This window comes from Zootermopsis nevadensis, unplaced genomic scaffold (assembly GCF_977971745.1).
Source record: "Zootermopsis nevadensis isolate Lab colony 2312 unplaced genomic scaffold, Znev_1.0 Znev_ptg000019l, whole genome shotgun sequence".
Taxonomy (NCBI): domain Eukaryota; kingdom Metazoa; phylum Arthropoda; class Insecta; order Blattodea; family Termopsidae; genus Zootermopsis; species Zootermopsis nevadensis.
In genome coordinates, this window is record NW_028259151.1 from 11,142,066 (window position 1) to 11,167,938 (window position 25,873).

The following is a 25,873-nucleotide window of genomic DNA, read 5'->3' on the forward strand; positions in this document are numbered from 1 at the left end:
TGACTGCAAATCTGAAAATTTTTCCATTAGTTGTGACCCTGGTGAGCAGATTATATAATGCTGGTTGATTCACGGCAGTACATTGTAGTGTGCAAGGAACCTGTTCACCCTGAGTGCAGTGATGAGAAAGGCAGACATTAAATGTGACGTCACCATAATAGACTTTTGAAAAATGGCGAATTACTGAACCAGCGCACTCAGAAACTAAGAATTTGTTTGTTGGTTTTCAACAATAACTTTCTGGAATTGGTAAACAGTGGGATTTTCAGCCGGAAGAAAGGACATGCAATCAGGTGACTGAGTTCCAGAGAGATAGTTATCAAATCGTTGAAATTATAATTGAAATCGCCTCTAGTGCCGCATTATCCAACAGGACAGATAAGCAAATGAAAAAAAAAGTGGTCACGCCGCGTGCAGAAATGGCGTACGGACCTACTTTCTGCTGCGGAGTGATCTGCAAGCAGTGAACGACGAGCCGCTCTGTTTTCGGTGCCGCGATTTCCGTCGTGCAGTAATCTATGGCGAGTAGAAATTTTGTTTGACTCATGAACTGAGTCAACCCTTGTTGACGTCTGAATATAGGTCACGTGGGAATTTCGGAGTCAGATCAACGTTTCCTTAACCAGCTTGACATTCTGTGTAAGATTAATCAACGCTTAACAACTTATTACGATTTGGTAGGGTTTGAGGTTCTCAAGGCGGCAAGTTCTAAGATGGCTGTCTTCTGGGTTGTAGCGCCGTGTAGTCTGGTAGATGCTTATCGACGTTTTAGAGGTCGTTGCTGCTTCAGTCACATCATCGCCTCTGAAACGTCGATAAGCATCTACCAGACTACACGGCGCTACAACCCAGAAGATACGCTAGTAACGTCATGCGGGTGTATCGTTGAACACAAGGACTTTACTTCTTCAAGGCTGGTTGCAAAGAGAAGTGGGCAGCCTCCGTCATGTTTCAGACAGGTTCCTGCGTTTTCTTCAGTTCAATTATCTGTACTTGTGTGTGCGATCTGCCGAGTTTGTGGAGTCAGTCGATAAAGTGGAGCCCTGCACACCCAGTCTAACGTAGGACCCTGTGCACAGAACGGATTACCATTGTTCTCTGAGGTGGAATACGACATGTCTTCGATTTTAAAGCTGATGAAAGTCGTTTTGTTTTTAACAGTGTTTTCTAGTTGCATTCAACCGTGGTGGTGTCTACGTGCGAGTGAGCATACGGCAAGCATAGAATGAGGTTACTCGCCGATCCTTTCGCTGCCTTCCTTCATAGAAATTGTCGGCTGTCTGCATTCTACGTCCGCGGCAGGAACAAGCGCTGCAGTGAACAACGCTCCCTCCCGAAGGATTAGTGCGGAATCGGATCGAATTGCAGTCGCTGGTGTGTGATACGAAGAACCCATGCGTAGGCTTCCGTCACATTCTGTACTTCGCGTACTTGTGCATTGTTTGCAGTAGTAAGCTTTGCGCGCTTGTGCTGAAGAAGTCGTTGTTAAGTCAAGCGTGTCTTCGTCGTCTCGCCATGTGCCGTTCCTGCAAGGTGAAGCATCTTCAGGCGGATGCCAGTTTGCGTAAGGTAAAATCTTTGGCCCTTCAGACGGTCCACTCGCCCTTCTCGCATTGCCGTCGTGGTTTTCCTTGCTGCTCAGAAAACGCTCTCCGTGCACGCTTTTTATATTTAATATTTTTTACAGTTACGTGTGAATTTTTATCTTTCTTCTACTTTCATCCTTGTTTGAAGAAGGCTGTCTTCTGGGTTGTAGCGATCATCGCCCTGATGAAGGAGGCAGCAAGGCACTACAGCCCGGAAGGCAGCCATCTTCGTAGTCGCCCCCGTGAAAACCTCAAATCCTACTTCGTGTTTTGTTGTCCGTCTTTCGTTTCTTAACACCGTTCTCTGCTAATTCGCGCCGTGGTCACTGCATGTGTTCTTTCTAACTGCGCCAAGGTATGTGTAGTTCTTGCACCTTTCGTGAAAACAGACGTAACATTGCCGTTAATGGAGGCGTTTTGCACATGCGCAGACGTCGGTTTGGTTATGGATGCGCTGGTTTCAGTTCATTTTTTAGTCGCACGCGCATCACGGGCGAGGAGACATCGGCCCGCTTCGTTGACCGTGGCTTAAAGGAACTTTAGACTTGCTCGACAGGAGTAACAAATGCAGCGGTGGTGTTATCCGAGGACACTGTTGTGAACCTCGGTTCCCATTGTTGCAGCCGTGTGTTTGAACAATGAACCCACAGTATTCTGGTTGCCAAGGTCCCAGAAAAAGTGCGATTCACAGACAGGGATGGACGGGCCGATAAAAAAAAAGTTGAAGTTTCGCGTCCGCCGCCCTTCCGTTTTCTGTCCGCAGATGACGCGTGGGTGAAAGCGTTTATTTTATATTGACGAGTCGCGTTGGAGATCGAAATTGATCGAGTACTGGAGGAGGACTTTGATTAACGTTTTGGAATACGACTCCTATCATCCTGTTATTAGAGGTTAGGTTCCTTTTTTGCAGACGATCTGGCAGTGGGAACAAAATACAGGGTGTTTCAAAATGAGCCCACCAAGTTTAATGCTTTATTTCACCTAAACGATGAGACATAAAAATCTTATTGAAATACCATCCAAATTAGCATCTCAAGCCATGTATATTCCTACGTCTACAAAGCGTTTGCCCTCAGAGTTTTTGGTTTCAGTCCTTGCTTTTGGAGGCCCGCCGTCTTCGGAGTGTTTGTTAAAAACTGTTCCTGTCTTGCGTTTCTTGACGAGGTTTGAAGTTGTGTGCCTGTCCGTTCGATCTTTGACTCCAGACTTACCCGGAACGCTCTTCTGGCAATCGTACGTGGGGTTTCAGATGGTTGAGTGTAGTCTTCTGTTATGAATATCCATGCACTTGAAACTGAAGTCTTCATGAATCCTTCTCCACGCGTCTCATTTTTGTCCTCGCGTAAAGGAAACTTTGGATTTCATATTACAGGCTTGTGCTCTCAGAGTTACATTAACTTAATCACTGAGTGCCGACATATTCAGAGGAAATATTGAGAAATTAACGCAGCACGAGGCATTCGTCGTTCGGCGAATACCGAATGAGTTGAGGGGCTACGCATTTGGGGCCCTTTGATTCGTGTTCTGTTGCGAAATTTCTGAGAGAACTCATCGTGATCGTGCTGACTGAGTGCCGTTAACTCCTACAAAATTACGAACGATCTCAGTAGTCTACGTCAGCGGAGAGGTGTGCGTGTCGTTGCCACCCGGAAGAAATATCTGCTCATTACGTAACGTTAATCAGCCATCTGCGTTCACGGCCCCTTCTCTCTCTCGCTCGCTCTCTCTCTTGCCGCAAGTAACGCGCTGTAATTTTTCCGTGATGCAGGTTAGGGATTATCAACTTGCGGCCCGCGTAAATTTGGCTGCAGCTTCGAGAGCTACGGGCTTGTGCTTCCAATACCAAGGCCAAGTCAGTAGTTCGACTCGAACGTTTCAAGGCGGTTGGCTCGTCGTTGATAACGGGCAAAGTTGGCGCCCGGACCAGAGCTTCGTAAGAAAACGTTGCACTAATTAGGAGACGTACGGGACATCGTGGCCTATTCTTGTGGTCCCGGTTTCAAATCGCGCCTATCCCGAGGCTGTTCGTTGTTTTCCTCAGCCCCTTAAATTAGGTCACGACTGCATCCTTCAGTGTCTTCCAATTCATTAGTCACAGCTAGACACTCGTTCCTGCCTCATATTAGAACTTTAACGAACCTAGTTTCTTGTGTACATATTTTTTTCGCGTATAACCCCCCCCCCCCCCTCCGCAATCATTTGCTAATGACGGTCTAACTGTGGTCCCCGCTTACATCTAGGCTACAGTAAACACTCGCTGCTTCGGATCGATTTGTTCTCTCTCGGGGTTCGTCTCTGAGCAAGGACGAATGCTGATCGTTATATTACGAATTCATTTAAACCAACAATGCTATTGATTGTTGCAGTGGATCTGCCGTGAGTGAAGAACGTCTTTGTCTGTCAGTCGCGTTTTATCCTGCGGGCCAGGAAACCTGATCGACCGGAAGGCATTGTTGTGCTACAGTGGGGCCGCGGTTTCCATTGTTGGAGCGCGGCGAACATCAGCGCCCTCGGACTGCATTTTTAAATGAATGAACTAAGGACTGACGTTGGTCTCTCATTACAGCGCGACTTTTATTACCTACGTCATGTAACTTGAAGGACACCTTAGGAATGCCAGTGTACTCTAAAGAGTACAATCTTCTTTCTTGTTTAATTGGATATTTGAAAGGGTTTTAAAGGTGCAGGCTGTATTTTAATTTTAATTTTGAAATTTGTAAGTCTTTTTAAGGATTGCGTAATCGTTTTAATCAGTGAACTTTTATAAAATAAGATAAATTAGCAAACACTGTTTTACCCCAAGAATGTAGTTCAGTTTTATCTTTTACGTGGAGAGTTACAAGCTAAAATTAATTTTGGACTTGTGTTGTTCTGCCATTACCGCGACATAATATCGACGGAACAGACTGACTATTGTCAGAAGTGATGCATTTACCCCTGGTGATTGATTATCATGGTTGTAGTAGCTCGTATTGTTTTACGAATGACTAATTCATTTGTGTTAATCTCGGTTATGATGCTTTGAAGTCTGTTATGTGGTTGCCTACATTTAGGAAGAACATGCTGCCTTAATGTTCAGAGTAGCACTCTGCCTCCTGACCCACATACTTGTCCTCTGATTGGTCGATCTTGTGATTTTCCGTACCGAATCCTTCCACATTTCCTATGCAAGTATCTCAGATCCGACCTTACTTCACTTTCCTCTGGAACGTCAGTGTCCATTTACGAGACTGCATGGAGTTACAACCCAAAAGGCCACGATCTTGGCTCTCGCCGCAGTTGAAACCTGCCCACCTAAGCTAATGAACTTTACCTTGACCGTCTGTGTGCAGGTGGAAGAAGGAGAAGAAGAGGAGGCGGTGGGTGTCTCCTCCTCACTGTTGACTGCTGTCAAGCTGGCCACTCCAGAGAGCTGCTGCAGTGGTCCAGTGGGGCCCTCCAACTTGCTAGCACTGGACCTGTCGAGAGACAAGACACGGGACGCTGAGACTATTACAGGTATTTCTTCAAATGCGGCGGAATGGGTTATGTATAGAATTTTGATTTTGGGGACGCTAAAGGGAGAGTCCAGTTGGAAGGGTGAGGATATTATTGAAGTGGGACTTGGAGAAAGGGGTGGGATTGGGGATGCTGGATGAGACTGGATTCGGATGCAGATTTTTGTGAACGTGAGAATGAAAACTCTGGGCCCCGTGAAAGCAAGGGATTCGTTGATCGACTGAGTGAATACAAACTTCTCTAGGAAGACCCTCCACCATACAGATGGTTACCTAGCAACAAAATATGCAGCTCAGAGCAGTCACGTGCAATTTGAGCTTCTCACAGAGGTAAAGATGTCGGTGTTCAATTTCTATGTATATCAGACACGTCATCAGTGTTTTCCATTCCTTCAGTTAGTTCCTGCCTGATTTATTGAGTTCATTTCAACCTGTGTGAAGCCGCGATGCTGTCGTCTCACCTTTGCCGTAATGATTGCTTTAGGTAGGCCTTGGCATCGCACGTGGTTAAGAAGCTCTAATGCTGCACCGGCACAATTCTGTGGGGAAGGCGGAACACAAACTGGAGTTACTCGCGTGGACGAGGTGGGTTATATAGGCGGAGCGCTCGAGTGTGTGTGTGTGTGGGATGGAAAATTACATCCCCTTAACTGGGGGGAGAGGGGCTGCATTCAGCCTTCTCACAACTGAAGCTAATGGTGATGATGATAGGTGATACGGCTGTATCTATTCCACCTAATGATGATGATTTTGTACATTACGGAAGCAGAAGATGTGCTGCCGTAATATTCTGCCGCTCTCCTTTCTCAGCTCCGTTTCATTTTTTATGAGGTTGAAAGGGAAATGAAGAAGTAAAGTGGAACCCATTTTGAATTTTCCTTCTTGTATTCGCTGCCTAAGTCATCACACTTAAGAAAAGTGGAACAATCTGAAATGAATATATACTTTCATATATCAGAGATTATGGATATGACCGCAAAACAGCAGCACTGAAACTGTGTACTCCATTGGAGTACACACACCATTTTTCAAATGGTTTCTTTACAAATTTGCTTTCTTCTTTCACTGACAGTAAATCGTAATCGTTGGTTGGTTACAGAAGAATGTGTGTCTTCAAATATCGTATTTGAAATCTTGGTGAGACCCAGTTTGGGCAAAGTTGATTCACTGGTTTGATATGAGCTTCATATGCATTAGGACTGATACAGAACGAAATTAATTTACTCGGGCAGCCTTTAGTGCGCGCGCGCCAGTTCTGCCGATTCCATTAAAAATCTGATCTGCAGTTTGCCCCCCCAAAAAAATATGCGGACAAACACCGGTGGATGGATTCAGCAATCGTTTTGTGCAATTTCTTCGCAGCGATTGTCTGCGTGTGATTGAATCAGGGCTGACTTGTTGCGCAACTCCCTCCCCTTGCACGTTGCCCAGGCACTTCGGTCCTTGAGCTGGCCACGCATGATTTGTGCTGGAAAAGTGGCACTGGGACAGATTTTTGTCTTTCACTCCAGTCAAATTTCAAACCAGTGGTGCCTATTCTGATCATCAAGGTCTGGTACAGTGCCAGGAGACGCAGCGTCACCTCCAGTGCAGGTACTGCACGGACGAGCATTTTTCTGTGTGCCATGAAGTCGGAAGGGACGGTGGCCTTGTTTTTATCGTGGGGCTCCCCTACAATGACACGTTACATAAAATTTCCAAATTCTAATTCCTTTTTTCCAGCGTCAGTGAACCCTTTAAGTTGTTTTAACATCACATCGGTCTTAAAATGAATTTTTCACAAAACTTTTACCTCAGCATGTTTATGAATATTAATATGGGTCTTAATTAAGTATGAATTGTAACAAAGCACTTTCTTGTTTGGATGGAAATTGATTGTATTCATTTTCTTGATTGACCAAGTTTCTTAGACACTTTCCTTTTAAGACTGGTATTTTCCTAGCCAAACATTTTCTGTCTTGCAGTCTTTCTTTCTAGACACCCACTGTAGCTCCTTAACGAGGGCACATCTTCATTAACGCTGAAATTGAAAGCTCATTACAGTTCATATTTAAGTGGGGTACTGCCTCGGGTCGTGGGGGTATGCTATGGTCAAAGTCGTTGAAATGCGGAACGTGTTCTTCTGAGTTAACGTATTAGAAGAACGTTGAGGATGGAGGTGGTGTGTTCCTCTGAAATCTTTGTAGCCACCTAAAAGAATGTATGACATCTTAACCCAGAAGACCAAAGTGGTACTGGTGCGTCAGCCTTCCAGTTCGTCATTCACGATCATCCATTATGTTGTGCAGTTGGAAGAGTATTGTTAAATAAAATATGAAACGACTTCTGCAGTGTAGAGGTGCCCATGGACCTTGGGTTGCGTCTCTTTTCGATGATAGTTTGGTGGAATCAGTACAGTGACATTTACAAATTTTCATTCTTCTGAAACTGAAGGTTCTCAACCTGGATCTGGCTGTGGTCCAGATGTGGATTATTTCTGTACTCCGTGTGTATGGATGAGATCAGCACGCCTGGGCTTAGTTTGGTCTGTGCGGTGTTGGTACTAGGAAGTAAGTGGTTCTCTGTGAGGAGTCATGTTCCTGGGGTCTTTTGTATGCCCTAGGATCAGGAGGGCATCAAGAGACCTTCAGGAGAGGAGGAAAAGTATTCTAGAAGCATGGGAACCTGGTGAGTGGGTCTCATAGCTAAGACTCGCGTGCGCTTCGTACCTCAAGAATAATGTGAACTTTATCAGTTAGAATTGAAATTAAAAGACGTGTTTTTCCATCTTTAGAATTGCGTGGATCCCTTAATGGAGATACTTAAATATTCCTAAATAAATAATATTTATGGTCTTTCTTGAAATGGTTACATTTACTCGGTTCATCATGAAATTCCCTGATTTTTTTAAATGTGGAGGGTTATTACAGTGCTCACAGCTGCCTGCCATTGAATCCTGTCCTTTTGCTCCGAGATCCATTTTTATGCTATCGCGCGGTCTCTGTGCTCTCCTCTTCAGCTTTGATGAATTGTTTATACAGTCGTCGTCTCTTGCATGCGTGCTGTATAACCTGCCAAAATTGTCCTCCGTATTGACAAAGGAATGAGTGAAAATTTCTTAGTCTCGTCTTATTCCGTCCGTAACTAAGGTTTGCATTCAAATTAAGGATTTTGCTAATAAGTCGAAGTCGTAATGCTTTGCGCTTGGTAACACATTCCTTCTTTATTTCCTTACTGATGTATATGAGTTGATTAATTAATTTTAGTCGCCATAATCTTATAAAAATAAAATCTGGTTGATCATCTGACCATGTGACTAGGATGAGGGAGGCGTGACGTTTGTACAGAATTTTGGTGAAGACTTGAAACAGCTGTTTGGAAGAGGCAGGTGTAAGGACAGGAGGTGGATTCAACTGGCTCAGGGTTATGTTCATTTTTGTACTTTGATACTGTACCAGCGATGCTGAATCTTCTTATCCCACTGAGAGAGTACTGTACAGTTGTATGTACGCTGATAAACATGTTGGGGTGATTAATGTAATATAGTGGGCATGTCTGTGAATACATCAGCGGAATGACGCTAATAAACAGAGATCTGACCGAACATCGTGGTAAAGTGGATGAAACTCCTGCTTCGTATTTGGGAGTCCCCATGTACTAATCTTTACCTGGAGATTTTTCGTGCTGACCGAGGATATTTATGGTTTTACTCAGTCTCGCCAGGCAAATACCAGGATAGTCTTGAGTTAGACCGTGACTGCTACCTTCCGCATCCTGTCATTTGATGTTGTATAATCTGAGATTCGCAAGCATCGTTAAATAATCTGTAGCGCAGAAATTGGAAACAGTAGCGCGGTCTACTGTGTGAATATTTAAAATATTCTTTGGGCTTAGATATTTCAGTGTCGTGAAGATACTTTTATTAATCCTACTTCTGTTGTGTTGCAGATGTGTGCAGTGGAGGGGATCTGCCTGAAGTAGAAATCATAAGCCTTCTCGAAGAGCAAATCCCACGCTACCGACTGCGAGCAGACACCCTCACCCAGTTCACAGGTGTGTGACCCACCCCATTAGATGTCGTGCTCAGAATGCCCATGTCACTAACAGTGACAGGCCCGTCTTGCGTCCGTTCTTGGGCGACGCGTTGTTGTATCCAGGCTGGGTTTGATTACGTTTCAAAATGCCTGTCACTGCTTTCAAGGAGAAGTGACTTAATCATGACCATGCGCTATTATTTATAGTCCTAGGCCATGAGGCAGCAGGAACTTAATACTTTTTATTGGTATCTGTAGCCAATAGGAAAGCAGATCAGAACTAAAGTCCATTCTGGCATCGGCTCTCTGTTTTCTCTGGTAGATCAGTAAAAGAATTCTTTTCAAGGTCATTTTATCCAGACTGATTGGTCTGAGGCCACGCTTTAGTATCTGGTAGCTGGTTCCTCCAAAATGTCAGCAAAGTGAATGATTAATAGAAAAAAACTTGTGGATGTTTCAGCGTTTCCTTGACGACAGACTCGCAGTTTGATGTTGCTGAAGATAATCTTTATGCAGATATCCATAATATACTCGAAGGTTTCATTTGTTAGCAGAGAGTATGTAGTGCGCGGTATTCTTACTACTGAATGTGATCGTACAGCCGGCAAGAATCAGAGAGGCATAATGTTATTAATATTGACGTAGATGTTGGTGGATTGTGGCCAGTGGGGTGGTGTTGCCTGTTAAATAATGTGAAATTTATGTTGTGGGACTTTGTTGGTCGCACTGTGAGGGTGGCAGTAAAGAAGGGGTTTGAGTGTTTTGTTTGTCGGTGTCAACTTCCTGCCTTCGTTGCACTTTGTCTTCCCGCATCGGTTTTGGCCTGTTTTTGAGTTTTCCGCCGTGCGGCAGCGGACTGTTTTGTCAGAAGCGGGATGCAGAGGTGTTGCCAGACTCCACACACGCGCTTCCTACCGCAGTGCAATGCAGTTACGAGTGTTTGTTTAAAAAATGTATTCTAGTAAGTAGTTTCGGAAATGCAGCATGTGGGTGTTTTTCTCAGGAATTCCGATTGCTTTGCTATGGAGGGTGAGATTTTCTCGTGTTGTCAGTCGTCTGTCTGTTTGGCTTACGTCGTGTCACCGTCTTTTGCTGTATGTGGCTGTTGGTTTTAAAAGCAAACTTCGCCGTAGTATGGGGGGATTCATGTTTATCCCGCAAGGATGGAATGCCAAAGCACGGCTTTAAAAGTAACAAAACTTACAGGTTGCATAGAAACCTGTCATTCAAAATTATTTCAATCGCAGTGTCATGCAGGTAAAATCCATGCCACCGAGATAGATAGGTAAAAATGGCAGCATTACTACAAGATGAGCAGAGTCAGGATGTGTGAGGACCTGGCAGCAGCGTTGAAGGGGAAAATAGTCAAGACAGCCATTTTGAAAGTTGCAACAACAGCAACATGGGCTGTTTAAGGACCTCGCGTGGTCTTCGTGGCCGTAAAGGGGCCAGGCGATGAGATCGCGAGGCCTGCACCGCAGACTACAATCGGGTGTCAGTTCCGTGAACACGCTGATCCATGTTTCCTTAAATGGCTGTAGCGCACTTAGTTTCACCCCCTCCCCAGGGCTGCCAGAGTATCGCGTAAGTCAATGAACGCCGCCCCACGCTGTATAATTAAGTAATTACGAGAATTGCTCTAGTCCGAATTTTTTTAAGCGTGGATTTAACGACATATTTTTGTTGTGTTCTGTTTACAGGATACGAGAACAGAGACTGGTATATCCCGAGCCCCGCCCTCAAACTGGAAGAAGCAGACGTGAAATTAACATCGGATCAGATCCGAGAAACTCTCAACTACTTCCGTAAGTAGTCTGCATGAACTTTGTTCACTGTTCTTCTTCTTCTTTTTCCTACGCCAGCGTCGTTCGACGTGTGCAATTTACAGGGTCGGAGGCGATCGGAGCTTATCCAGCGCTTTACGCGTGGGAGTTCCTCATCAAGTAGTTGGTTCAACGCGCACTTACTAATTGAAGCAGAGTCTCGTGGAATGAGTGGATAGGAGATGGGCAAATGATGACCCAGGCACTGCAACCGTCTCCAGTTGTGCGTTCAGTCTCGCGTCTTGAACGAAGTGCAAAACTTTGCTTAGTGAGGCATCGTCTTACGGTCAGTACAAAATAAGATGAATGGAAGCTGCCCTCATTCAGCTTGCATCCGAGCAGTTTCTGAGCCCTCGGCGCCCTTCGGATAAGAGGGAGTTGCGTCGCAGTGGTTTCAGCGTCAGCTGCAGTCGCTGTCTGGTATTAGAAATTTGTTGCAAACTGTTTCTAATAAGATTAATTGAAGTATCTCATACACGTCAGATATGAATTATAGGAAGTGTCAAATGTATTTGTGCTGCTAATGAACGATACTCCATCTGATGGATACATAAGATTGGTGTGTCCGTGGTCAGAGACATTGTGGTTGCCCTGGTGGTCCAGTGGTTGGTAAGCTCTCATTTTGAGATACGTCGCTAGCTCATATTAGAATTTCGTGGCATTTTGCCCTCACGTAATCCATGATCAGTAGCGTCCAGCGTGTTTCGGATTATGCGATCCGGCACCGCCACTCTTCAAATTCTGTGCCACCGCGAGTGGGGGTGTGTGAAAGCGTCTTGTGATCTTCATGTCAAGTGCCTAGTTCAACTAAGAACCTGCTGTATTTTTCCAATCTTTACGCCATATTATGTGGTGCGTTATTAATTTATTGTTAGGAGTCAGTCGTTCTGATCGACGGACATTAGTTCCAGGAAGCATTCGCGAAAATAATGTGAAAATAATTTGTTCTTAATTTAGCGAGAAGTTGTATCCCCCGACATGTAATGGCTGCCTCTCAGTGCCTTAGTGAGACGACTGCCGTGCCATCCCAGGTGTGCGTACGGTCCATTGAAATGTACGCAAATAGTCGTGCGTCACGGGGCGTCACGCGCCTGCCCGGGGGGTGGGGGGGGGTCAGGTGACTGTGCTCACTGGCATTGAGGGCAAGGCACAGCGCTAACGTGGTAAGTGGTGGTCACCTTCACTCTTCCACGATTAAAGTCCTAATGAGATGACGCGGATTCCGGGACTGGAAGGCCGAATGGTTAGCACTCGTGCCACGTATTCGAATCTCATCACAGAGATCGACTGTCTTGGATTTGAATTATCGTGTTTTTCCTTGGTCCCTCCGGCAGATTCCGGGATAGTACATGAGGTCTAGTCACGACGTATTCCATTTCGTTGTTCATAAATCTTACCTTTTTTCAACGCAATGTAATGAGACTTGTTAACCAGGCGAGATTAGCGAAACAACGGCGTTACGTGTGAAATTAAGAGTGGGACGAACTCACGTCATCCAGTTCTTCGCAGACCTTTTTCCGTCCCGTTTAAAGCATCTGGAAACTGCGTTTGTACTCCGTCACGTGACCTGTAAAGAGCAGATGTCTCTTGGGTTCAAGGACGGTCAGCGGCTGTGAAGTTTGGAGCGTTCGTCCGCTGAAGGCGAAAATGTGAAACGTGAAAGAGTGTCTGAGTTAAAGTTGATTAAAAACTGTGCCTCCGTAGGCTCGTCCTTCCAGGATCGCGCGCTGAAATGCGACAGTGAACTCATACTTTGTGAATGAATGAATGCCTTCTGGTGGGAGTGGGGCGAAGGCCGCAGGGTTCCAAAGGGGGGGGGGGGAAGGAAGTAGAGTTTGTGGCGAAAATGTTTGAAGAAAAAGGCGCACTTGGGAGAGATTCCAGGTTCTCGCCGCTGCGAGTATGATCCTGGCTGGCTGTCTTCTGGGAGCGCGGTAGAATTTGACCCGCGTTTCATCGCTCTCGTGGTTACTTTTTTACCAGACCAGACATCCCAGAAGACAGCCATCTTGTACGGATTTATTCCGTCTGTTGTATGTAGGGGAAGCTCGTAAAATACGTGCAATCAGGTAACATGAGTAAAATTGTGGATTCGCCCGTACGTGACCTTCGGACCTCGTTTACGCTCTTGGGAATTCTTGAGCATTTGGCTGGTCGTGTGTGCCGGAAGTTATGAAGAGGTTCAGAGCAGCCTTCCAAATGCGCGTCTGACACGAGGTATAAACCTTATTTTCCGAATATTACGTGAAGTAATGTAAAGTTGGGTTATGACCGTTCATGTTTGCGTTGAACTGACCTACGCGGTCACTTCTCATGCAATGGCACCAGAGGAGAATTGGTTTTATGACAGAACACACTTGGAAGAACTTAAATCTGTCTGGAAAATGACTTCAAAATTATGCTGTGGTTGCACAGCGGCAGAGAGTGAATGGCCTCACTGAGATCCTTGGCATATGCGAGTGATTTGTCATTCACGGTCCATTTGTGCTTAATTCTACGTTTCCCTCGCCTCGCCTCGCCTCGCCTCTACTCGTTGGCCTAGGCCCTGTTACGAAATCGGCGCTTAAGGAGAACAAGTGCACCCCAGCTTCGGTTTGGGGGAGGGGGACCCTGGGTTTCGTGGTTTTCCTCAGTCCGTCTAGGAAATTCGCGGATGCTGCGAAAGCTTCCTTTCAGATGTCCCGTCACTCAGAACTGCCATCGCAAAATAAAACAGAAAGAACAAATGACGAGAGAGCCGGACAGTGCCTGGCAGTAGCTTCGTGGGCTTTCTTTCCTTCGGAACAAAAACTGACGTCACGGCACACGTTCGGATTGAGGCACAAAGATTTTCAGACGTGCTCAGTACGTCAGCAGTTGTGTGGTTTACTTCCAAATCTTAATACTGATCTCGGAAGACTCAGAAAGAGATAGCAAGATGATATTCCGTTGAATCTTTGCAGAAGTATTTTGGAATCGAGAGCGGCTAGGCGCCATATTCGATGGTATTAGCCACGTCAGTGAGTCGTCAGATTGGCCACCACTCGTTGAACACTTTGCATAAAATATATACTGAAAAAAACATACATTATAATGTAGAACCTCTGAAGAACAAACAGTGAACAGGACGGAATCCGTCGTGCAACTGTGACGATGGCGACTGCAGTGCCCTTATCGCTATAAAATCGCGTATGCCGAACACTCGTTGCGGCGTGGAAAAGATAAGCAAGCAGTCAGTTGCGTAACTCGGCTCTGATCCGCGCGTGCTACGACGTTAAAGTGAGCGCTAACGCAGCGCAGTGAGTGTCAACGTGCTTCAGTGCGCGCGTGAAGCTGCCGGCCGGACGCGAGGCCATCCGCGCTGTCCCAGTTGACAACGTCTGTTCGCAGAGTCGCGATGTGTTCGGCAGATTTCGCCCTGCGGATTGTACTTTGAATGTCGGGATTCTTCTGTTAAGTCGTGTGTGTTTTTTTCTACGTAAGAAGACTGAAGAATTTTAGGGCTGTGATGTTTGATGCGTGCAGAATAGTTGTAAGTAACCTAGAAATTACGGCGTGTGATAGGGTGACCAGATTTTGGAAGCAGCTGACTCCGATGGTCCATGGATCTACGCAAAATCATCGTGCGTCAAGACAGAATCATAGTTGCCTTCTCTACCTGTTCTGATAAAAGGTTCTTTCGCGGTTTTGTCGCCCCCCAGGACTTCGTCAGCCTTTTGAAAATCGTGCTGCATTCTCATTGCGTCCGTCTCTTTCCGCGTTAATTCCCACGCACAAGGAGGAACAGGCTTGAGTTCGCTTTCATGTCAGTCAGTCCAGTATTTTCAACAATTTGATGGATTGCCGTTAAATTTGGTACGAACTGCTCAGTCAAGAGCGAGACTTCCTCCGGGACCAAGTGCAGTCTCTTGGAGAGGTTGAGCACCCTGAGCACGGATCGTCCGTGCGTCGGAATCTGTCTTGCAGGGCATTTCACTACTCGCTCTGGTGTCCCGTGCCTTGAAAGTCCTCCGCAGGGTTGGCGGACGAGGATTTTGTCCTCTGATGCTTCCGGTTACACTCAAATAGGACAGTCGCGCTGGCCGACCAGTCTCGAGACTTTCGAAGCTACCGTACGTGATAAAGCTTCCTGTCAATCAGTTGGGTAAGCGTTCTTGCCTTCGCGGAGCGCAGATTTATGATTAAGTTCACGGCGATGTTCATGAGTTTGGCTCCTCGTCGCCTAGCCATCAGTGCCCTCCGTCGTCCGCTTTGGTTTTGAAACTCCTCCGAGTTTAATCGTTCAGTGGGCTTGTTACGGTCTCCCCTGTCAAACTCGGACGCCTTGTACTTTTTATCCTGGGAACGTTTTGAAGTTGTTGCCTGTAGTTCCGATTCTGATGTCCAGGTCGAAACTTTAGCCGATGGCGAAACCGGAAGTAATTCTGTTACAAACTGTTATCATCGTAATTGCTCACAAGTAGTGGACTTGTGCGTGGGCTACTGTAAAACGCCCTACTCCGATGACGTCATTATCAGCAAGTTACGACGTCACTGGTAAGGGTACGGTACTCGATTTTTCCATGCACTGAAAGTGGTCCGTAGGTCTGTACTGCGTTAAACACGCGTCCATACGATCACTTCCTTCTGTACGCCACAGTAAGTGATGATGTAATGTCACGCAAAGTCTTCGGGCAGATCTCTGCGCCCAAGAACAGCCTTTGAGGTTCTGTGACAGTGATTACGAAGAAAGCTATCTTCTGGGTTGAAGCGCCGTATATTCTGGTAGGTTTGCCGACGTTTCAGAGGTCCTTGCTGCCTCCATCTTCAGGGCGATGATGATGGAGGCAGCAAGGACCTCTGAAACCCCGGTAAACTTCTACCAGATTGCACGGCGCTACAACCCGGAAGACATCCATCTTCCTCTTCGTGTTGTGGCCTCAGCAGATTCCGAACTCGGATGACTTTAATACACACGAAGGAGGGAGGGAGGGGAACAACACGAAGCCATAACACATACGGAGAGAACCGAGTCTATTCTTGTACAGGATGTCCCAGAACGATGTTTACACGGCAGCATCTCTAGTGGCGCTCGTCAGTTGTCTGTCGAAACACAAAGAGCAGTTTCCGAAGTGTCTGTGGGCCAGTCTTGCTTCTTGCCCGGAATCTGGTCACCCCCCTGCGACGTTTCGATGGCCGCGGCGTTGTAATTTGTGTAATTCGGCAGGCCTGATGCTCGTACGAAGTGAAGTGATGTGTTGCGTAATCGAAGCGGCGAAGAACAGTGGACTTGTCATCCCGTTGCGCCTCGAAGAGGTCCAGACCGCGGAGTCGTCTGTCGCCGAATGCCATGAGTGGCGACGGAGCCTCCTCGTCGTCTCCCACGACCTTGACATGTGGCTGGTGTCACTACGAGGGCCGCGGAGAGCTGGCTCACTTCCTGTACCACGTAGCCAGAGACTACAGGCGCAGGGGCTCGCCCTACTTCAGGGTCGTGAGGTCAATGGATGTCGCATCAACACGTGAGTTCTTCACTCGCGAGCTCTTGGCATGGTTCAGCCTTTGCCAGACGTGATGGGGTTGGGCGCGGGGGACATGCACACGGTATGGAAGGTCTGGATCTAGACCATTTGGGGAGGGGGGGGGTAATATTGCTGTGAAATTGTTGAGGATGTGAAGTGGATTAATCTGGCTCAGGATTGAGATCCGATAGTGAGAGGGATTTTGTGGACACGGGTGTGAACATTTGAGTGTTGTGGAAGCTGAGAATTGCTCGACCGACTGGGCGGTTGATTTTTTTTTTGGAAAATTTGGGCAGCCCACAAAAGATAACTTTAGCGAAACCTTACGCATAAAATTGAAACCCAAAAAAAAGAAAAAAAGAAGGGATTTGAGTGAGTTCAACGGCAAGCTTGTATATTCGAGCACTGAATGGAGCTGACGGACAGGAAGTAGCACACAGTGGAGAAAGTTGCAGACGATCTTCGTGAAAACCTCCGTGTACTATTTGTTACCAGACCGAGTTTGTCGTCAGGCTGTGGTCTAGACATTGAACTCTCGACGCGAGAAGGAATCAAAGCACTCACTCACTCACTCACCAAATACGAAAGCTCGTCAATGCGCGCGTCTCTGATCGCTAAATACTCAACCTGGGGTTGTCGCCCGGCTGATTTTTAGGCCCCCATGTCCTGAGGACATCGGCGGACACCGCGGGACTCCGTTAAACATTTGTCTGTGTGCCCTGTACCACGCACATGTGTCGACTAGAAATGGACCTCACTCGCAAATTCATCAGACTTTTGCTCGGTCTGCGCCCCTGTGTCCATCCCCCCGCCACCCCTCTCTTGAGATTCGGGAGGGTAAGGTGTTCGGGACGTGGGGAAATGAGAACTGCTTGCAGAATTTTGCTCGTGAAGCCCCGAGTAGAGAGGCGTTTTGAACCGGGTCGAATTGCCTTTGGGTAGGGTCCAGTGGCCTTCGTTTGTGGTCAGGGTAATGCGTAATTTGGTTTGTTAAAAGTAAGTCATTTCTCGACCGACTGGGTTTGTTAGTAAACTTTTTAGGAGAGCTTGAATCTGTTGCCATGACCTCTGGTCCGATGTCCTGTGAACTTTCATTCTTTAGAAGTAGTGACTCATTCACCGCGGGTTGCGTCGTCATACAAGTGCGTCACGCAGATTCCTAGCCCGTGCGATCAGAGTCAAAGCAAAATTGTGTAGCAGGAGGCGATTCAGCTGTTTTCCGCACTGAATCTGCTAGCGAACGGCGAGGAACTTGAGAGGCCTGCTCAGGACGAGATCGCAAGTCAAATTCCGTCGGCGGATTTTACCGCAGACCGGAAATACCAAATGCCAGCGCCGTCTGTTGGAGACTCCTGCGGAACCACGTTTCAGGAACGTGGTCTTTTGTGTCCGGTATGCGATTATGTCAGTCTTTTATAACAATAAAATCTCTGCGTGTTATTCATGCACAAAGCTCAGCGCACAGTTCTCCCATCGAAATGTTTAGTCGAGAAATGTTTTATGCCCGCAGACGTGACTCCATACTACATTTAGAAACTGTTCAGTACATCCTGCCTCCTCTTCAGGAACTCCCGGGTTCGATTCTCGGCCAGCGTAATTCAGATGTTTCATTTCTCGGTTTTACTCCGATCTATAAATGGTCTGCTGCTGGTTTCCTTCAATCCCATTCGACGATTCAGTTGAGAGGCGTCGTTCATTTAAGTGGCGTAATAAGCAATTTCAGCTGTTACGTATCTAGGCGTGGCCTGGTGTGGCGTTATCGATTACATGAGATCTTCCTGGCGCGTACACTCGCTGAATTATGGTCATATGAGATACCGTACGACTTACGAAATGCGATTATGGAAAGAGCCAATGCGCTTTCATAAAGGACTCTTAAGACTGTGGAATGTCAGCGGCTGATGGACGGCGGTAATTGGTGAGGGGGCGGTCTTGATGACAAAAAATTCAGACTGTATGAAAGATGGTTAAGGCAGTTTCATTTCCATTTCGAAATTTTCGTCACGCGATCGCTGATTCGCTGTTAACTCGGGCGTGAACCCAGTTCGCCCGCCGGATGTTCTTCCAGGCCGCTGGCGGCCGCACATTTGAAGCCGACAGTGAGCTTCTGGGTCGCGGTCCTCAGCCTCAGGTAGGTGGACGGCCAAGTGATTTCGGGAGGTCACGTCCAGCCAGCGCGGATTGTCTCCCGGAGCAGCTGTGCTCCGGTCCCAGCACCTCATTAGGATTCATAGGAGACAGTAGTTTGAATCTCATTACTGCCCTGGGATTCTAGCAGGCGGGTGGGTCGTGTGAACTGTTTCCTCCACGTGGAGTTCCACTGTGTGTGAGCTTTGAGGCTTTTACGGCGTGACGATCACGATGACCTGGACCATTTCAGAGAAACGAACTGTCTCCTCTGATTCCGAGCATCGTCACTTCGGCCCTGAAGATGGAGACAGCATGTCTCTCCGAAACGTTGACATCTACGAACCAGTTCGCACAAGCTGTGAGGCCATTGACTGTGACCTTGAACTAAAAAGGTGGTGCTAAAAGGCGAATTTTAATAGAAATGTCAGACATTGCGCATTGGAGATGCAGGTATATTCAAGTCCTTGGTTTTAAATTCATTGAAGCTTGAAAGAAAAGACCTTTAAAGTAGATAGGCTTCCAGAAGGTTATGGTCACTTGGTTGCGAGCTAACCTTCGTTGTGTTAGCGCGAGCAAAACTGAAGATCCGACCGTGAAATAACAGCTGCTGATTGTTCGGGATTCCTTCGGCAAGTTGCGAAATGAGGATTTTGGGCGATGATGTGATAACTTACGATGTGCTAAGACGCGAAGGCGACAGTGATAAGGACACGTGTGGAGATAATTGTGATTCAGCTCTTGGATGGAGAATGCATTTAAAGTTTTATATAGGAGTTGAGGTTTTCGCGGCGTTGAGTCTTCTGGGTTGTTCCGCCGTGTAGTCTACCAGACAGCAATCTAAAGTTTTATATTTTCGTTGATAGTTTTGATTTTTTTTTTTCATGTATCACTGAAACAGCAATTTCTGTTGAAGGACATAGTAGAAAAATAATTAATTTTTAGCATTATTAAATGTTTAAATCAGGTCAGAACAAACACAACATTTTTTCGGTCTGCTAGTAACGTTTCACGTGACATCCGAGCCGATTACGTCACGGGTATTTACTTAAACTCTCTCGCCAACAGTCTTATGTAACCGACATTGGAAATAGTACGTTGAAGATGCGAGCAAGATCAGACTGTGGGAGTGACGTGGACGGGTCATGTAGATGAGAAATGCGTGTGAAATTTTGGTTAGTGATACCGAAGTGAACACAGAGGCTTGTCTGGAGAGATAATATTAAAATGGATCTTAACTAAGTAAGGTCACGATCCATCTGGACATGGCATTACCGCCTTTAAGGTCCAGCTTGTGTTCCCCAGGCGACGCAGCGGCAGCGGCTTATGTCACACAGAAAGAAAGTTCAGGTTACGTTACTTAAAGGGACATGTCCGTACTCTCCGGTTCTTACAGTTGAAACTGTTCTCTGAGCATGTTTAGGGAACAGATGAGATGCTTACGTCAGCGCCGTTCACCTCCCGTCCATGTTTACCCAGACATGGCCGATTTCCGAAATAAATAATCGTTGACTGAAGTTAGAAACACGAGGATCCCCAGGCCTGGTGGCTGAGACAGGGAAGAAATCGGTGGCCCGTGGGGCAAAGACTCTGGGTCAGGCCCCAGGGACAAGTAATCCTGGATATTGCTGAGATGTGCCCCCCCCCCCCAGGTAGGTTCCCATTGGTACGAACACAGACCATCACCCAAGCAAATTACCTGCCTCCTGGTAAGAACGCGACAGACAGAATTGTGAACTGGCCCTCGCGTTACAGCGTGAAGAATGTACAGGCATACCTCGCTTTATTGCGCCTCGCTTTATTGCGGTGGTCTGGAACCGAACCCGCGATATCTCCGAGGTATGCCTGTATAAGTGTGACCGACCGACCGCAGTTCACTTCTACGATTTCCTCCTTTCGCCGCAGTCGTTTGTGAGTTTTCGGATCGAGGTCATCTTGTCGTTTAAAGCAAGGCCTTGTGTCGTAACCGTGTACGACGAAGTCCTTATCGCCTCTCTGCAACTCGTTCTGGTAACGTAACAGGTTTTGCGTTCCTGAGGAGAGCCGCGAAGTCTCGTTATCAGAGGCGATTACGGGCCTCAGCGACGACGAATTGTAATTCCATAATTGAATCCGCGTTTTAATAGCAGAGCAGCTGATGTTGAACCACGTCGGAATGTCGATGCTGGGTTTCAATTGAGAGTATTTCTTTGTTACTCGGTTAGTGTCTCCAAAAATGCTGAAGTCTGAAGTTGTGGACTGGGACTGGATCCAATGTCAGACGCTCGTTAGCGGCAATGAGCTTTCTGGTTTCTTAAAAAGCGGGGAATGTCCCTTTCAAGTGATCTTTGAGAGCGGTACTCGTGTGCAGCTTTGAGGAAGATGATATAAGTCGCAGAGCTCTTTTCAGAGGGTGAGAATAGAGACTTGTACGCGTAATGTCACAATCCAATGTGTAAGGTCCCACATGATATTTCGTATTTAAGCAAACTTTTCTTTCGTAATAGTAAAAATGCTGGGAAATTGTACTGCGTGCAGTATTCCAAGCGTATAGTTTAACTTTCAGGTTTATGTATCACATTTTTAAGATATGCCTTTTTGTTGTTGTTGTTGTTCTAATCGTCGTGGTTTTACCGATGTTTGAAGTTCAAGGTCGCCCTTTCATCCGCTGACACTCCCTGAGGAGTTTGCCGTCTGCTTCCAAGCCCTTTTTACCTGACGTTACAGTATATTAGATACATATAGCGTGCCTTATAATTTATCATACTCTATCTCTGATTGTATTATTTTAGTTGACGAGAAATATATTTTCCGTGTAAAGGAATGTTAGCTGAACGCACAATCCCGTTTGTAGAGTTGCTCACCGCGGCAATATCTACTGAGTCCGCGAAGCCTATTTTTATTGTTGCCGTTGACTGTCGCTAGGTGGTGCCGCAGGTGTTCGTACGCCATGTTCTGTGTAACTGGATTTTTGTTTAGGTGTAGACGGTCTTCGACGTACGCAAGAACCGAGAAAGGCAGTGAATGCTCGCTCGGTTTGTCTGTCTGGTGTGAGGCGCGATCCGTTCAGTTCGAGCTGTTAGGTTGCCGAAGTGTCGTTAAAATGCGTCATCCCTGTGTCATGGAAGTGTTGTTGACATAGCAAAGGACTGAACACGAATTGTGTATAAACGAACTTTGTGTGTCGTGTACTCTTTGCCAAGGTAAATAAAACAACGATTATGAATGCATTGCTTGTCAGTTGGTAATCTTCTAATTGAGCTGTAAATAGCCTTCGGCTATTTCTTCTGAAGGACTGAGGTGTTTGCTTTGTGGCTTAGTTACACCGTTGTTGTTCTATTTTAACGTCGTCGTGGTGAAGTGTCTTTCAGCCGATAATTCACTTGGCCTTTTCGCAAATCGGTGATGGCGTATCAGGATTCGATTCAGATCAATTAAATGCATGACTTTTCCCTCCAACAAACAGCTGTTGCGATACAGACCTGTGATTACGAAGAAATTAACGCCAGCCTTTGCCAACGCAGTAGGGAAACCAAAATATTTATTATTACAACCGAGGCTTTCAAACAGAATAAGTGTAGAAAAGTAAAGTTTTACATGGGAGTGTGACATTGAGAATAAAATTCATGCATAGGAATGCAGTCGGTGCCCTTTAATGGAGAATGTACTTCGTGTTCCCCCGTATTGACTGCAGCTGTGCAAGCAATTCGGCGATGATCATTTTACAGAGGTCTTTACTGCCTCCATCATGAGGGCGATGCGCACTCAACGCTCTGATGATTGAGGCAGCAAGGACCTCTGAAACGCTGGTAAACTTCTACAAGATTACGCTACACCGCCTTGAGAACCCCAAATCCTACCAAAGGATGCCATCCTTCGAGCTGTGTCGGGTTTTATCGTAGCCACTGCACTCTCCGTCCGTCTTACCATTCCTTGTGTGGAAAGACGCTTGTCGGACGGCGAGGTCCGTTCGCGTCAGGGCGAGGTGTTCCGTGCTTAGCCACGATACGGATCAATATGTGCCCTTCGTGTTCGTTCCATCCCTTCAGACCTATCCGAACGGCTGTCCTGAGTGAGGTTTTCGTGGGTTTTCTTCAGTCTCTCCAGCAGCTCTTCCGATTTTCGTTATCCTGTCACTGGACGCCGTGTACACAGTTCAAAAGAACGTCATAGAATCGATCCGCCCGCCCCCTCAAGACTTTTTCCTCCTGGCCTAGGGGTTGAATGAGGATTGTGTGCATCGGTTTCAGTACTCGCAAAATTAGTACACGTTTTTTTGGTGTTGCGCCCAAATGCTCGAGTCGTTTTCACACTTCAGATTTGTGTCGCTTCTTCGAAGAAAAAGGCGCAGACATTCAGAACGTCTTCCCTCTAAAGTCTTCTGGGTTACGCCATTGCATTCACGTGGCAGTGAAACCGTCGAAAACACTTCGTAAAACCGAATTTACGTCTCAGATCTCCGCCACTCTGAAGGACCAAAGGAGAAACAGCGAATCAGTTTATGATTTCTTGAAAATGACCACAGAATTCTTTTTTCGCATTCATAAAACTTTCCTGTGCTGCTTCATTTGTATGTGCGTCGTGTAACGGGTCTTTTACTAGAATATTCACGTTTGTTTACGTGTCCCATGAAGCCAGACGACTTTTCGAACCTTTGTATTTCAGCTGTAGAATTATTTAAGTTTTTTGTTGGTGCCGAGACGAACGTACTTTGCGCCTGTGCAGTCTATAAAGAAACAAAACACGTGCGTCCTGTCAGAATATCGATTTGATATTTTGCTATAATCAAGGGATGTGCCACGGTGGTCTAGAGGCTAGAACGCTGGCCTTGTAATCCTGGGGTCTCGGGTTCGAATTTATAACTTGTGTTGGGCAAGGCCGTGGTCTAGGCAACACGGAGTTTTCCTCCGTGGCATCCCAACAATTACTCCATTCACACACAGAAGAAGGCAATGGCAAACCACTTCTGGATCATCTGCCAAGAACGTATATGAACAGGTCCCAGTCCGAGAAAAGGATGGAAGGATCCTGTTCATATGGACCTGTCCTCAGACAGAACACAACACTAAAGAAATAAATAATAATCAAGGGGCGTGGCGCTCCGGGGGACATGAGAAATGCATACGAGATTTTGGCCTGGAGGGAAGGAGTCGTGAGCGTAAATCCGAAGAGGAATTGGGGCTGAATTCGGTTGTCTGAGCACGGGGTCCATTGGCCGTTAACCTTCGGGCTCTTTGCCGGTTGAGTGACGCCGATTGTATCTGTGGGATTTGAAACACGGCCTTTTCTTTTTCCTCGCCACTAATTCAGTTGTTTATCGGAAACTGGTTGTCGGTAGAAAAGCGTAGATTCAGAGGACCTTGACTTTCTATTTCCTGTTATTCTGTGCGAGGTCCATGAACTGGGCACTTCTGCTCTACTTTTCGGTGGTGAAATATTTTGAGTGCTGCTTTGGACTTTGTGGTATTTGATGATGATAGACCCAAACCTTTTATGGTTTCATGTTTTATAGCGTCACAAATTATTTCACATAAGAAGGAAAAGGCGTGAAAGTATTTTTTTCGTTGTCATTATTAAATATGGCGATTTTTAAAGTTACTCAGAACAAATTACTCTGGGCGAGATACCTCGTTCGTAGCATGAAAAGGGTTAAAGTGCATGATAATTACAAACGGTAAATGCAGAAAATTTAAATCATTAACGGACACAAACGCCTGGGCATTAGCAAAGTTCGACAATTAAGTAAAAATAAAAAAAACTTTGTTGTAGAACCAGGTTTGCTCTTTTTGGAGACACGAGGCCTTTGCTTGCCTTCACCTTCGAGGTCGTCACGTGAAGCGCATCCAATTTTGCAGCAGTCGGAAGTGACCGACCGAACTATTTTGAGCTCCTGCTCGGAGCTTGACGTAGGAAGTCCATTTCTGTCTGCCGCAGAGTTCGTGATGTGCACTATTTTTGAAGCTGGTCATTGTGCCCGACTGATTGTGAATTACATTCCGGGGATTTTTTTTTGTGTGTGGCTTGTCCCGTCACTCCAAATAATCGACGATAATTGCACAAAACATCAGTATCTGAACGGTTGAGCCAGCGGTGTGAAGATGGTGGGTGTGGTCGCTAAATTAAGTCCGGAACACCCCCCCCCCGGGGGGGGGGTTCATATTCTGACATGCTAAAACGAAGTATAGGAACTCAAAATGGATTAATACAAATCGAGTAAATTCCATTTGTTGGAGTAACACGTGGGCACTTACTCTGCTGCGTGGAATGAATTTCACTGTCGTATCGGACGGATTTCGTCATTTAAGGATTTTAATATTGTCTTAAGTTAAGATTTGCTTTGTAGTTGGAAGGAGGGAGGGCAGTGTACGTCTGCAAACGAAAATCCATTCTTAAGGCTTTGACCGGGATGTTCTTTTGTTAAATCTTATGTGGTACCGCCTGATTCGACTTCTAATGGTTAAGTGAAGTGTTTTCTTCGCGGTACGGACTGAATTCTTAAATAATATTCAGACGATCTTCGTCTTCAAAGGGTTAAATTGCCGTGCAGTCCGCCATCCTGAGCTCCAATTCCCCTTGGCTTCTGGTTAAAGGTCGTTTGAAATTAAAACCCATTGAAATGGCTGTAACGAGAGTTCAAACCCCCGCGAACATCAGGAAGACGCCGTTGAATGTTCTTCCAAGGAAAGGAGATTTCGTGTTAGGGGGCGTTGTTTCTAGGTCGTTCTTCCGCTGTCAGTGATGGAGTACAGTCCTCGTGATATCGACTTGCACGTCGTATGACAAAAGAGAAAGTAGTCGATATAATTGCCAGCGGATAGGCTATCTCTCGGCTTGCAGGGGCGTGGCGTGCTCAGTGTTTTATGTGAAATGCGTATGTTGAACGGTGGGGGAAAAACTCTTCATCACGCAGTGTGCACGTTCCCTGAAGAAGCAGCTTAGTCTGACGGTAATGAATGTCTTTGCTGCTTAACTTAGTGGGAGCATCCGATATCTGACATACGAACAGCAAATGATTTTGTAGGTTTTGAAGTTTTTAGGGCGGAGAGTCTGAAGGTCTTCTGGGTTGTAGTGCCGTGCCGACGTTTCAGAGGTATTTGCTGAGAATGTTTACGAACTGCTTCGTGTTCGGGAGAACCTGGCTTTGCATCAGGCACTCCAGCTTCCAACTGAAGACTCCTATTTGTATAATGCGTATTTAATGACAGTGTCGGGAGCTCCGACGCGACGGACGGTAGGGTCGCTAATGAATGGTGAAGAAACACTTGTGGACTATTCCGACATTCTCCGGTGAGGGGTGAGGAAGACCACGAAGGATCTCAGTGGGAATAGCCGGTCTTCGGGTCGAGAATCGAACCCCGGATTTCCCAT

At 46.3% G+C, this 25,873-nt stretch overlaps 1 protein-coding gene across 6 annotated transcripts in view; it reads left to right on the forward strand.

Moving 5' to 3' along the window:
* Positions 1-25,873, forward strand: part of milt (trafficking kinesin-binding protein milt) — a 67,520-nt gene that overhangs the window by 3,549 nt on the left and 38,098 nt on the right. For 2 of the 6 annotated variants that reach the window (XM_022086590.2, XM_022086594.2), the window contains exon 1: positions 21,517-21,708. Coding sequence is in view for 4 of the 6 variants with exons in the window: in XM_022086596.2 (XP_021942288.2) it covers positions 4,919-5,084; positions 9,011-9,115; positions 10,797-10,901 (376 nt within the window). In the remaining 2 variants the exon portion in view is untranslated. Of the gene's footprint in view, positions 1-4,918; positions 5,085-7,617; positions 7,751-9,010; positions 9,116-10,796; positions 10,902-14,225; positions 14,431-15,823; positions 16,400-21,516; positions 21,709-25,873 lie in introns of those variants that run through there. The other 4 variants (XM_022086596.2, XM_022086587.2, XM_022086591.2 and 1 more) reach the window with 4 other exon arrangements.